The 12,544-nt window shown below is 35.9% G+C and overlaps 1 protein-coding gene across 1 annotated transcript in view; it reads left to right on the top strand.

Moving 5' to 3' along the window:
* Positions 1–6,438, top strand: part of LOC106868978 (phosphoenolpyruvate phosphomutase) — a 70,370-nt gene extending 63,932 nt beyond the window's left edge. The window contains exons 7-9 of the mRNA XM_014914461.3: positions 1,987–2,066; positions 4,699–4,875; positions 6,274–6,438. Of these exons, the coding sequence (XP_014769947.2) occupies positions 1,987–2,066; positions 4,699–4,875; positions 6,274–6,357 (341 nt within the window). The 3' untranslated portion in view covers positions 6,358–6,438. The remainder of the gene's footprint in view (positions 1–1,986; positions 2,067–4,698; positions 4,876–6,273) is intronic.
* Positions 6,439–12,544: the final 6,106 nt, after the last annotated feature.

Below are 12,544 nucleotides of genomic sequence, written 5' to 3'. Positions count from 1 at the left end.
TTGCTTTGTTTCTTCTTAGTTTTTGTAAATCTTCAATATTCAAGCCTGATATCTTGCTAGTACTATATACAATCTTCCCTTCACTCTGGGGAACAAGGAGGGCTAATATCTCCCTGATCTTTTCCCAACCTTTTCTTACTTTTAAAAAGAAGGTTACCTTCTTGAGTCATGCTGACTCATAGACAGGACGCCAGTCTATTGCAGGATTACTCACTTTTGCCAGCTGAGTGGACTGGAGCAAATGAAATAAAGTGTTTTGCTCAAGAACACAATGTGTCGCCCAGTCCAGGAGTTGAAACCTCAATCTTACAATCACAAGTCCAAAACCCTAACCACTAAGCTACTTCTTCTTACTTTGGCCATTATACTTTCTATTTCTAAACTAGGCATTTTGTCCGACATTCTGCTGATTAACTGTTACTTCACATCCACCCTGCATATAAAAAGAAAAATTGTTTACTTGTTAGAAAAGCTTTCAATCATTCGACAGTGTGTCTCTGATTTTCATCTTCTACTGTTGGGTGACCTACAAATAACAAAAGTAGATTTGGGTCTCTGGTTGTGAGAACTTGCTAATTTTCATGACACCTCCACCTGAATGCTGTCATTGAACTCCTTTATCTTTCTTTTTTTCACCCTCACCCATGCTATCCTATCCCTTTTCTCAGGTTATTCTTTTGTATTTTCTATAACATACTCATACAATTTCCTCTTGATCTGTTTTCTCACTGGTGACACCTCAAAGTGAACATTATCATATTAATGTCAGCCACTTATTTCTTTCTCTAGCGTTCATGGTTGTAACAACACAATTATTACTACTACCCCACCCTCTGCAGCCTTTGAATTTTCTTTCTAAAAGAATTTTTCAACCCAATGTATATATATATATGTAATATTAATGGTTTCTTGTTAGGAAACCAATAGATTTTATACAGGGCTGTAAGGAGAAGTGCTCAGAATAATTGAGACAAGAGTAAAATATTAGTTATAGAATAAAAAGACTGGGTTAACAACTCAACATATCACACCCCCTCAATGAACATATATAAGAAATACAACATAATCTGTCAAACATAAGGAATAAGAAGATATAATGTAAGAAGAAATAATAAATAAAAGAATAAGAAATGTATAAGAAGTAAGATGCAAGAAATAGAACATATAGTATAAAATAGTATACATGCTATTATTTATAACTTTATGCGTTTGCTTCAAGAACCACTGTTTGAAAAAAGAATTATTTTAAAAGAATGTTTAGCTTTTATAATTCATAGAAGTGTATAATAAAGGAAACCCAGACACAGCTTGTATTTGTTGTGAGGTTTTGTCTTGTGAGTTCCTAGGTGACCTCACCAATGTTGGTGCCACATAAAAAGCACACAGTACACGCTGTAAAGTGATTGGGGTTAGGAAGGGTAACCAGCCACAGAAACCATGCTAAAATAGACAGTTGAACAGTCCTTCAAAGTCTTCTGCCTTGCTAGCTCCTGTCAAACCATCTAACCCATACCAGCATGGAAAACAGGCATTAAATGATGATGGTGGTGGTGGTATGTATGTATGTATGTATGTATGTTATTATTCAGTTTATTTCAAGATTTCTTGCTAATAGAGAAAGAACCCATTTCTAACCTAGATCCAAGGCCCCTTCACTGGAATTTCAACATCAACAACAGGGTGTTTTTATTTGTTTGTATGTATGTATGTATGCATGCATGTATGTATGCATGTATGTATGCATGTATGTATGCATGCAGATTTGTATGTTTTATGTATGTACTCTCATGCATATAGTTGCATATCTAGACATGCTCATTGATGGAAATGTACGTATGTATATTTGTTCCAAAAAAGAATTATTTCATATTCTCCCGAAAGTTTATGAATTCCTTTTTTGTTTCAAATATATAAAGTTATTGAAAATTACATTGTGTTTCTTACATTCCATTTATCCATTTTTGTTTTGTATCTTTTATTCTAAAGGAGCTGATGCTATAGTAATGCATAGCAAAAAGAGTGATCCTTCAGATATTGAATCATTTATGAAAGCTTGGAGCAATCAGGTAAGGTATTTTTTTTATCAGGTAAGATATTTTTTTAAAACTAACTTCCATTATGCCTCAATCTTCCTGCAAGTGATTGACTGAAAAAAATTCAGAACTGCATCTGCAACATCCAGTACATATCCAAAAGGTCTTGCATTGGAGAATCTGGGAAACCACTAAAGATAAGTGTGAATGGAGAACATCTAGATCAGGAATGGTTGAACGATTAATTTGCTGAAACAGAAAATCTATAAATCTATGGAAGGAAAATCCATGCTTGATTCAGAACCACAGTGGAAATTTAGAAAGATAGAAGAAGCTCGTTGAAAAGCTACCCTGTAAGGCCAGCACATATATCAGTTCAACATGATTTCCTGTACTGAAAAACATTATTTTTTTAAATGTTACATTAATTACAAAGGGGTGCTGAAAAGTTCCTGGTTTGGGGTAAAATAAAATACAGGAATATCTGTTAATTATGATTCTATTCAACAAATTCCCCTCTGAGGTTCACACTTATAGCAGTGGTCCTTCACTTTTTCTAAACCCCATAAAAGAACTCAGAAGGTTAGTCCTCCAGTCAGGTCTTTCGCGATACTCTTAAAGCCAGGAACTTTTTAGCATCCCCTTGTATACCTGCAGTTCCTGGCATGTTGCTGCTGGCTTTGTCCTCTTGTCCATTACTGTTGGCGCCATCCTCTGTCACAGTGACAATCCTGTGCACATCCAAAACATCACATGGCATGCCATTTCATGAAAAGTGAGGAATATTTAGTCTTGAGAAAATGCAATAATTCTTGGTCTTAGGTACCAGCATTTTTCTTATACGTGATTTCAGCTTTGGTGTATGCTGAATAATTGTCCAAAAGAAAAAGATTTTTGCAGTTTGCTGGCAGACCTACAGAAGTGTAGCGTGCTCTGGCTTCTAGCACAAAAAATTTTCAAAACCAATCTAGCATAATTTTTTTATTTGCATCGTATGTTACTGAGTAACCATCGACATGCAAATATGTGTGTGTGTGAGTGTGAGTGAGAGAGTGAGTGTGTCTTTGTGCATAATGAAGATGATGATGACTATTATTGTTATTATTATTATTATTTATTATTCTTGTTATTGTTGTTATTATTAAGGTGGTGAGCTGGCAGAATCATTAGCACACCAGGCAAAATGCTTAGCAGCATTTCATCCGTCTTTAAGTTCAAATTCCACTGACGTTCATTTTGCTTTTGATCCTTTTGGGGTCAATGAAATAAGTACCAGTTGAGTACTGGGGTCAATGTAATTGTCTATCCTCCTCCCCCAAATTTCAGGCCTTGTGCCTAGAGTAGAAAAGATTATTAATGTTATTATTATTATTATTATTATTATTATTATTATTATTATTATTATTATTATTATTATTATTATTATTATTATCATTATTATTATTGTTCAGTAGTTTTATTTTTATAACATGCTTTGACTTCACTACCAAGTGCAGCTCTGTGTGCCTTAGGTATGTGCTGTGGTTTGCTGTGGTACACTTATTGTTACTGTATTGAAAGTGTTTTACATAGAATGTGTGCAGTGCCTAGTAGTGCTATTTTCAGTATGTTATATATACTTGTTATATATATAACATACTGAAAGTATTATATATACTTGTTAATCCTTCTTCATTTTCCATAGCCTGGCTATTTCGTACTTAAGAGGGTTGTATCTATCTATCTTTGCGCCTTCCGTCTTGACTATTCATGGGTCAAAGAGGCATGCAACATCAACTGTATAGCATATGTGGTGCACCTTGTCCACCACCACTAGGTTTGGTCTGTTATGCTCAAGCACCTGATCTATTTGGATTGGGAAATCCCAGAGGATTTTGCTCCACTCTCTGTGGTTTGCGCTCATTCCATGCCTTGCCTCTCTCTACCCCCCACTTTTCACACAGTTTCCAATGTAGCACTTTCACTACCTGGTCATGTCACTACAACTTGTAGTGGTTTTGTATTATTATTATTATTATTATTATTATTATTATTACTTTTAATCTGCATCTTTGTTACAGTCACTTGCTGACCCAGCATCCTGGGGCAAGTGAAGGATAAGAGATGTTACAATATGACTGAAAGCTTGAGGAAGGGAGGTAGTGAAATACCCTCGTGTAATACAACACAGACATTTAAATGGATAGGGTTTGTCAGCACAATCTTTTGGGATTCCTCTGAGACATGGTTCTCCTGGGATCTTTTCTAGATCTTTATAACATCCCTGTGCTTGTTGTTGTTGTTTATTAAGGCAGTCAGCTGGCAGAATCATTAGCATGCTGGGAAAAATGCTTACTGGCATTTCATCCACCTTAATATTCTCGGTTCAAATTCTACTGGGGTCAACTTTGCCTTTCATCTTTTCAGGGTCAATAAGATAAGTACCAGTTGTGTACTGGGGTCGATGTAATCAACTCAACTCCTTCCCTAAAATTTCTGGCCTTCTGCCAAAATTTGAAATCATAAAATTTTTTTTTTTCTAAGCCATTTAAATATTTGAATTTTCAGAATTTACTTCTTTATGCAATTAAGGAAATCTAAATCTTTATTGAAAACCTATTTCAATATTCTTATGATCTTCTAACAATTAATGCTATGTTTCTAATTTATATATTTACTTAATTAGGCTCCTGTGATAATAATTCCAACAAAGTATTACACAGTTCCGACTCAACATTTCCGAGACTTAGGATGTTCTATGGTAATCTGGGCTAATCACAACTTGCGCGCCTCAATCACAGCTATGCAAAGTTTATCTGCGACAATCTACAAGGATCAGTCTCTTGTAAATGTTGAAAAAACGGTAAGAAGTTCTTTCAGAATCTATAAAGATTTTCGTTTCCAAAAAATAGGAACTTATGTTAATATTCCTTTCCCTAAATTATATTGTTATCTTTATCTTTTATCTTTTACTTGTTTCACTCATTGGATTGTGACCATTCTGGAGCACTGCCTTGAAGAGTTTGGCTTATCAAATCTACCTCAGTTCTTTTTTTTTTTCTATTTTGTTGGTTTCTTTTTGCCAAATTACTATGGTGATGTAAAGAAACCAACATCAGTTGCCATACAGTCGTGGGGGACAAAGACAGACACACACACACACACACACACACACACACACACATCAGGCTTCTTTCAGGTTTTATCTACCAAATCCACTGACAAGGTTTTTGTTGGCCTGGGGGCTATAGAAGACACAGGCACAAGGTGCCACGCAGTGGGGTTGAACCCAGAACCAAAGTCGTTGGTATACACTGTGGGTTATAACACCATCATTACAAATATCATCATCATCATCATCATCATCATCATCATCATTATCATAACTACTGTTGCTACTGCTAAACCTTTCCTCCTCCTCCTCTGCAACAAAAACTGCAGCAACAACATTGTCGTCGTCACCCTCCTCCTTTACTATCTTCCTCTCTCACACCACCTCCCCTCCACCACCTCCCCTCCACCACCTCCCCTCCACCACCTCCCCTCCACCACCTCCCCTCCACCACCACCCCTCCACCACCTTATCCCCTCCTCCTTCCCTCCTCCTCCTTCCCTCCTCCTCCTTCCCTCCTCCTCCTTCCCTCCTCCTCCACCACCACCTTCCTCTCTTCATTATTGCCACTGTTTCCATTGCGAAAATCTTATTTTTCACAATTTCTGTTGCACATCTAATAAAGAAAGAAAGAAAGAAATATGTTTATAATAGGTGCAGAAATGGCTGTGTGGAAAGAAGCTTGCTTCCCAGCCACATGGTTCCGGGTTCAGTCTCAGTGTGTGGTACCCAGGAAAGTGTCTTCTACTATAGCCTCAGGCCGACCAAAATCTTGTGAGTAGATTTGGTTGACAGAAACTGGAAGAAGCCCCTTGTATGTATATATCTATGTTTGTGTGTGTTACCACCACTTGGCAACAGGTTTTCGGTTGTTTACATTCCCACAACTTAAGTTGTCTGGCAAAAGAGACAAGAGACTAAGTACCAGAGTAAAGAAGGAAGAAGAAAAGAACTAGGATTGAATTGTTCAACTAAACCCCTTCAAGGTGGTGCCCCAGCATGGCCACAGTCCAATGAGTGAAACAAGTAAAAGATAAATGATGTCAATATTATGAAAATAAAACACGAAATAGCAATCAAATCATATTAAATTTTCAATCTTTAATTTTAATTATTGTTAAATTTTATCTTTATCAATATAATTTGCAGGTAGCTCCTGTGAAAGAAATATTCCGTTTACAACGTGACCACGAACTGGTTGAAGCTGAAAAAATCTATTTACCTCAAAGATGAGCTAAGATGATATTCAAATATTTTTTTTAATCTTTTGAAATAAGAAACAAATCATTTTTGGGAATAAATTTTGGGACTATTGTTTCTTTTTTTTTTCTTTTTTTAATTTTCAAATCATTTTTCTGTATAGGTAAACATTGGTATTTTTCCTAACTGATAAAAATTTCAGTTAACATTCTGATCGTTTTCTTTTTTCTGGCCTTATATGGTGTTATTACAGAATATCAATGAATGATAATGACTTGACTTTTGTCTACGATTTTTTTTTTTACATTTTTTGAATGGAAATTATATTTCTTAAGAACTTTGTAAAAAAAAATTATTTATATACATGTGTATACACAAATATATATACACATAAATATATATATATATATACATACAGACCGCATATATACACTCACCCACACACACACACATGCACACATATACAAGGTAGTATCAACAAGTTCCTGGATTAGTTATGTTTAATAAAAACAATAACTTATTTACCTAAATTTTAACATCATCTCCTTTGAAATAGTCACTTTGAACAGCAATACACCAGTTCCAGTGTTCCTGCCACTTTTGGGATCCAGCCTGGAAGTCCGTTTCCATAAGCACGTTGAGGACCTTCTGCGATTCAATCTGGATCTCAACAACAGTGATCATTAAGCTGCATTTTCATCTTGGGGAAGAGATGGAAGTCCACAGGTGCTAAATCTGGCGAATAGGGCGGATGCAGAAGTGATACTGTATGGTTTCTAGTGAGAAACTCAAGAATGACAAGAGCTCAGTGACAAGGTACATAGTCATCATGAAGAATGCAATTCTTCACGCTCCACAGACCTGGTTGCTTTTGCTGAATATTCTCTTGCAAATGGTTCAAAACATTGTTGATTGTCCTCTGATGATCGTCATGCATAAGCTGATGAATTTTCTCCACATTTCTGGGGGTGACACTCATGGCAGATCTTCCAGATCACTCGTCGTCTTCCAGGGACATTCTTCCACTTTTGTAGCACCTGTGCCACTTGAAACATTGCATATGACCCATTGTCTCATCGCGGTAAACTTGCCAAACCATGCTCAATGTCTCTGTATCAGACTCCCTAATTTTAACACAAAATTTCACGTTGGCTCTTTGTTCCAACTTTCTGTCCATGACAAAATCACATACACACATTGTCACAAAAACACAAATTTCACAACTTGTCAAGTAAACACAGTGATGTTACTTGGCACACTGTCTCATGAAGGTCACTGCTAGCTTTCACTGCACACACAACCACATGCTGCCATCTGTTGGCATGCTACAGAGCTAGTCCAGGAACTTTTTGATACCACCTCATAGAGCTTGGTGCTGTCTACATTGGCAAGGCTTGTCTTATTTAGTAAAATCCATAAAAAGGAGCATAGGGAAGTTACTATGGGGAATGGAAAATCGAGCATTTTAGACAGACCTTATCACCATGGCAAGTCCATTGTACTCTTTTTAAGGATTTTTTATAAATATTCATACATACACACACACATTATTAAAATAGTGAGTCCAACAAAAGGTGTTTTGTCTTACTGGAGAATCTGCTACTCTTTATATATACTGCTATTAGCAGTATAAGTAGCAGTATACTCCTTATACTGCAACTCCTTATATACCTAGTGGCAGAGTAGATTGTATTTGAAGAAATAATGAGGGTGGTAGCAATAACAATCATCATCATCATCATGTATCCATCTTTCTATTCCATTTAAATTTGAACCATTCTTTATTTTGGAAAGCCATTTTCTATCAATTCCTTTTTCTACTTTTTTCCATCAATTATCCACCCATTTCATTTTATTCCTGATTTTAGTTTTTGCATTTCCCTTACTTCATCTTCATCACCATTATTATCTGTACTCACACATTTTGTTCTGCCAATATATATATATATATATATATATATATATATATATATATATATATATATATATATATATATATATATATTTATTTATATATATATATATATATATATATATATATATATATATATATATATATATATACACACACACATACATATTAGGGGTAGCAGTTCCTCAATCCTCCAAATTGTTCTTGATCAAAGCAATATACCTTTTGTTTAAACTCACTGTTTTAACAAAACTTATTTACATTGTTTGAATATTTTATTCTAAGTGTCCTTACCATGACCCCACTTGCACAAATACTTCATTATTATTATTACTATTTACTAATATTATTAATATTTATTAAATATTCTTATTATTACTATTTATTAAATTGAACAGTGCATATAAGATATGAAATATTATAATACAGATAGATATTTTGATAGCTTTAAATAATAAATGTGTATTTAACTACTATGGATTTTGGAAAAAATAAATTATTTTGTATAACGTTTAGATAATTTTGTTAAAGATATATTTAATATTTTACCAATTTCATGCTCAATTCATATAAAACTACATTATTATTATTATTATTATTATTATTATTATTATCCATGAGCTGGCAGAATCATTAGAGCGTCGGCATTTATTCCAGTCCTTTACATTCTGAGTTCAAATCCTGCCAAAGTCAATTTACTTATGTTTTTGAAGTCAATGGTATTCATTTATCCGCTCCCATCCCAAGCTGTTGGCATTATGCCTAAATCAGATATCATTTATTATTTTGGGGGATGGGGGTGAAATATTAATTATTTTTTGAAAAATAATTAATTGTAGGAGAAACAGTATTAATACCAAAAAGCAATCTTTATATCCAACTTAATGTTTTTTGTTATTAACACTGTTTCTATCACTATTATCTTTTAATAAGCCTGCTTGCTATTTGTGACATCAGTGCTTGGAAAGTTACTGAAATTCTTTATCCCATTGACAGTGAGATTCAACTGTTATGTTGCTACTGGACTCCTGCCATTGCAGGGCAAAACCATGTGACCTGGCAGTTCCAGCAGCTGTAGCAGACGATTCCCATCTAAATGTGAGTGCTTTTATGCACCACATATCCATATGAGAGGTCCTCTCTTGGTAAATAATGCTGTATTTTATGTTCTAACAAAACATCTATTGATTGCTTTTTAATTATTTAAAAAATGTTCATGCTGTTTTGCTGTCTCGTGGAAATTCGCTCAATTCTGCAATGTATATTTTTATCATTATTGTGATAATGTAAACACATAATTTATTTTGTTTCCATTACTGGTTCTTTGTGGAAAAAATTAGCATCATGCTATTGTTATTACTTTTGTTCCATTATCTTAGAATAATTACTGAATACAAATTTAAAGGGGGGGAAAAAAAATCACATTTCACTGAACTGAATTCTGAAAAAAATAAGTCATAGGTTTTAAGATCTCAGTTTTTGGATATGAGCAAAATGTTTGTAGAAAAGAAATGTTACATTTCATTGAAATGAATCGAATAAAGAAAACCAGAGAAAACATTAAGTAAATTAATGCTTTAATGTTTCATTGTTATATTTAAGATATTCTTGTTTATTGCTCAGGAATAGGAGATGCAGGGTTTGCAAACACACCCTCTAAAATTTTGGGTGGGGTAATGAAAACACTTTCATCATCCTAAATTAGGCCTGGGTTTGAACCCACTAAGCAAATTTAATTCCCACACTTATGTAAGCAACTAAAAATTTTATGTTTAATTACTCTGTTCCTTATAGTATTTAAATGAAATGTAACTTTTTATCTTGCAACTTTCTTTATTGAAATTTTTATAACCTTTTTCTGTGACATTTTCCTTTGGCTTTTTAAATTCCTGGATTCAAATAATCTATGAGTTTATCCTCATTATCGGCAGTAGATGTTTGTTAGTTAATTTATATCACGTTTTAACTCAAGCCTGATAAATGAAAAAGTACTGAGTAGTAGAGTAAAGAAAAAGATTACTGATGTTATAAAAATGTTATAAACATTCTTGAGAATGTGAAATAATTCCTTTTTTGGAATATTGGATCTCAAAGCACATATATAAAGCTATAAACATTTTGGATGGGAAGTCTTTTACTTATTCTGTCCAAAACAGATTTCAACCCAATATTTGCTTGTTATTTTTTATAGCTTTATATGTGCTTGGAGATCCACTATTCCAAAAATAATTATATTTCCGTTAATTCTTTAATGCTAGCTTTCTCTTGATAAACATACAATTTTAAATGATTCCTTTAGATGTGATTTTTTTTTATATTACTTATTTACTTTCATTTTAGGACATAATTCCTTTTCATTTGCCAAAATCTCTAAAGGCTATGATGTTGTAAGCATTCCTCAAAGGAATTTCCTGTAAAATCTTGAAAACTCTATATTCAGAGTTCTTAAAAAGTTTTTTTTATTTACTTCTAAACATAACACATATACACATGCATATACACATACATACATATATATATACATACATAGACATAGATATGTGTCTCTGTCTATCTATAGTTAGTTTGCTTGTTTGTCCATCTATTTATCTATCTGCCCATCTATCTCTATAGATTGATCAATAAATAAATAGATAAATAAATAGATAGATAGATAGATAGACAAACAGACAGTCAGACAGACAGTCAGTTACATCATCATCATCATCATCATCGTTTAACGTCCGCTTTCCATGCTAGCATGGGTTGGACGATTTGACTGAGGACTGGTGAAACCGGATGGCAACACCAGGCTCCAGTCTGATTTGGCAGAGTTTCTACAGCTGGATGCCCTTCCTAACGCCAACCACTCAGAGAGTGTAGTGGGTGCTTTTACGTGTCACCCGCACGAAAACGGCCACGCTCGAAATGGTGTCTTTTATGTGCCACCCGCACAAGCCAGTCCAGGGGCACTGGCAACGATCTCGCTCGAAAATCCTACAGGAGCCAGTCAGGCGGTACTGGCAACGGCCACGCTCAAAATGGTGCATCTCATGTGCCACCCGCACAAGAACCAGTCCAGGGGCACTGGCAACGATCTTACTTGGCTTGCCGGGTTTTCTCACGCACAGCCCATTTCCAAAGGTCTCGGTCCGTAGTCATCGCCTCGGTGAGGCCCAATGTACGAAGGTCTTGCCTCACCACCTCAGCCCAGGTCTTCCTGGGCCTACCTCTTCCACGGGTTCCCTCAACTGTTAGGGTGTGGCACTTTTTCACGCAGCTATCCTCCTCCATTCTCACCACATGTCCATACCAGCGCAATCGTCTCTCTTGCACGCCACAACTGATGCTTCTAATGTTCAGCTTTTCTCTCAAGATACTTACACTCTGACGGGTATTCACATTGACATTACACATCCAACGGAGCATACTGGCTTCATTCCTTGCGAGCTTACGTATGTCCTCAGCAGTTACAGCCCATGTTTCACTGCCATGTAGCATGGTTGTTCGTACGCATGCGTCATACAGTCTGCCTTTTACTCTGAGTGAGAGTCCCTTTGTCGCCAGCAGGGGTAAGAGCTCTCTAAACTTTGCCCAGGCTATTCTTATTCTAGCAGCTACACTTTCAGCGCACCCACCCCCACTACTAACTTGGTCGCCCAGATAGCGGAAGCTATCGACTACCTCTAGTTTTTCACCCTGGAATGAGATAGAAGTTGTTTCCTGTTTGTTTGCAGTCTTTATTGCACCTGAACATCTGCCACAAACAAAAACTAACTTGCTAGTTAACCTGCCTTTGATGTTGCTGCACCTCTTATGTGTCCATAGCTTGCACCGGGTACATCTTATAGAGTTACTACCTACTCCTTTTCTACATACTGAGCAGGGCCATCTACCTGAAGGGGTTTGTGTTTTATCTACCTTCCTACTTATTAGGATTTTGGTTTTAGCTAGGTTGACTCTAAGGCCCTTCAGTTCTAGACCTTGCTTCCACACCTGAAACTTCTCCTCTAGTTCTGATAGTGACTCCGCAATTAGGGCAAGGTCATCAGCATAGAGGAGCTCCCAGGGGCAACCTGTCTTGAACTCCTCTGTGATTGCCTGGAGGACTATGGTAAATAATAGGGGGCTGAGGACGGAACCTTGGTGGACCCCTACCTCTACCCGGAATTCATTGCTGTACTCATTTCCAACCCTCACCTTACTGGCCGCATCTCTGTACATGGCTCGCACAGCTCTCACTAGCCATTCTTCTATCCCAAGTTTCCTCATTGACCACCAGATAAGGGATCGGGGGACCCTGTCAAAGGCTTTCTCCATGTCAACGAA

The sequence above is a fragment of the Octopus bimaculoides genome, chromosome Z (genome assembly GCF_046866305.1).
Source record: "Octopus bimaculoides isolate indiv1 chromosome Z, ASM4686630v1, whole genome shotgun sequence".
Classification (NCBI taxonomy): domain Eukaryota; kingdom Metazoa; phylum Mollusca; class Cephalopoda; order Octopoda; family Octopodidae; genus Octopus; species Octopus bimaculoides.
This window is presented reverse-complemented; position numbering and strand designations above follow the sequence as displayed.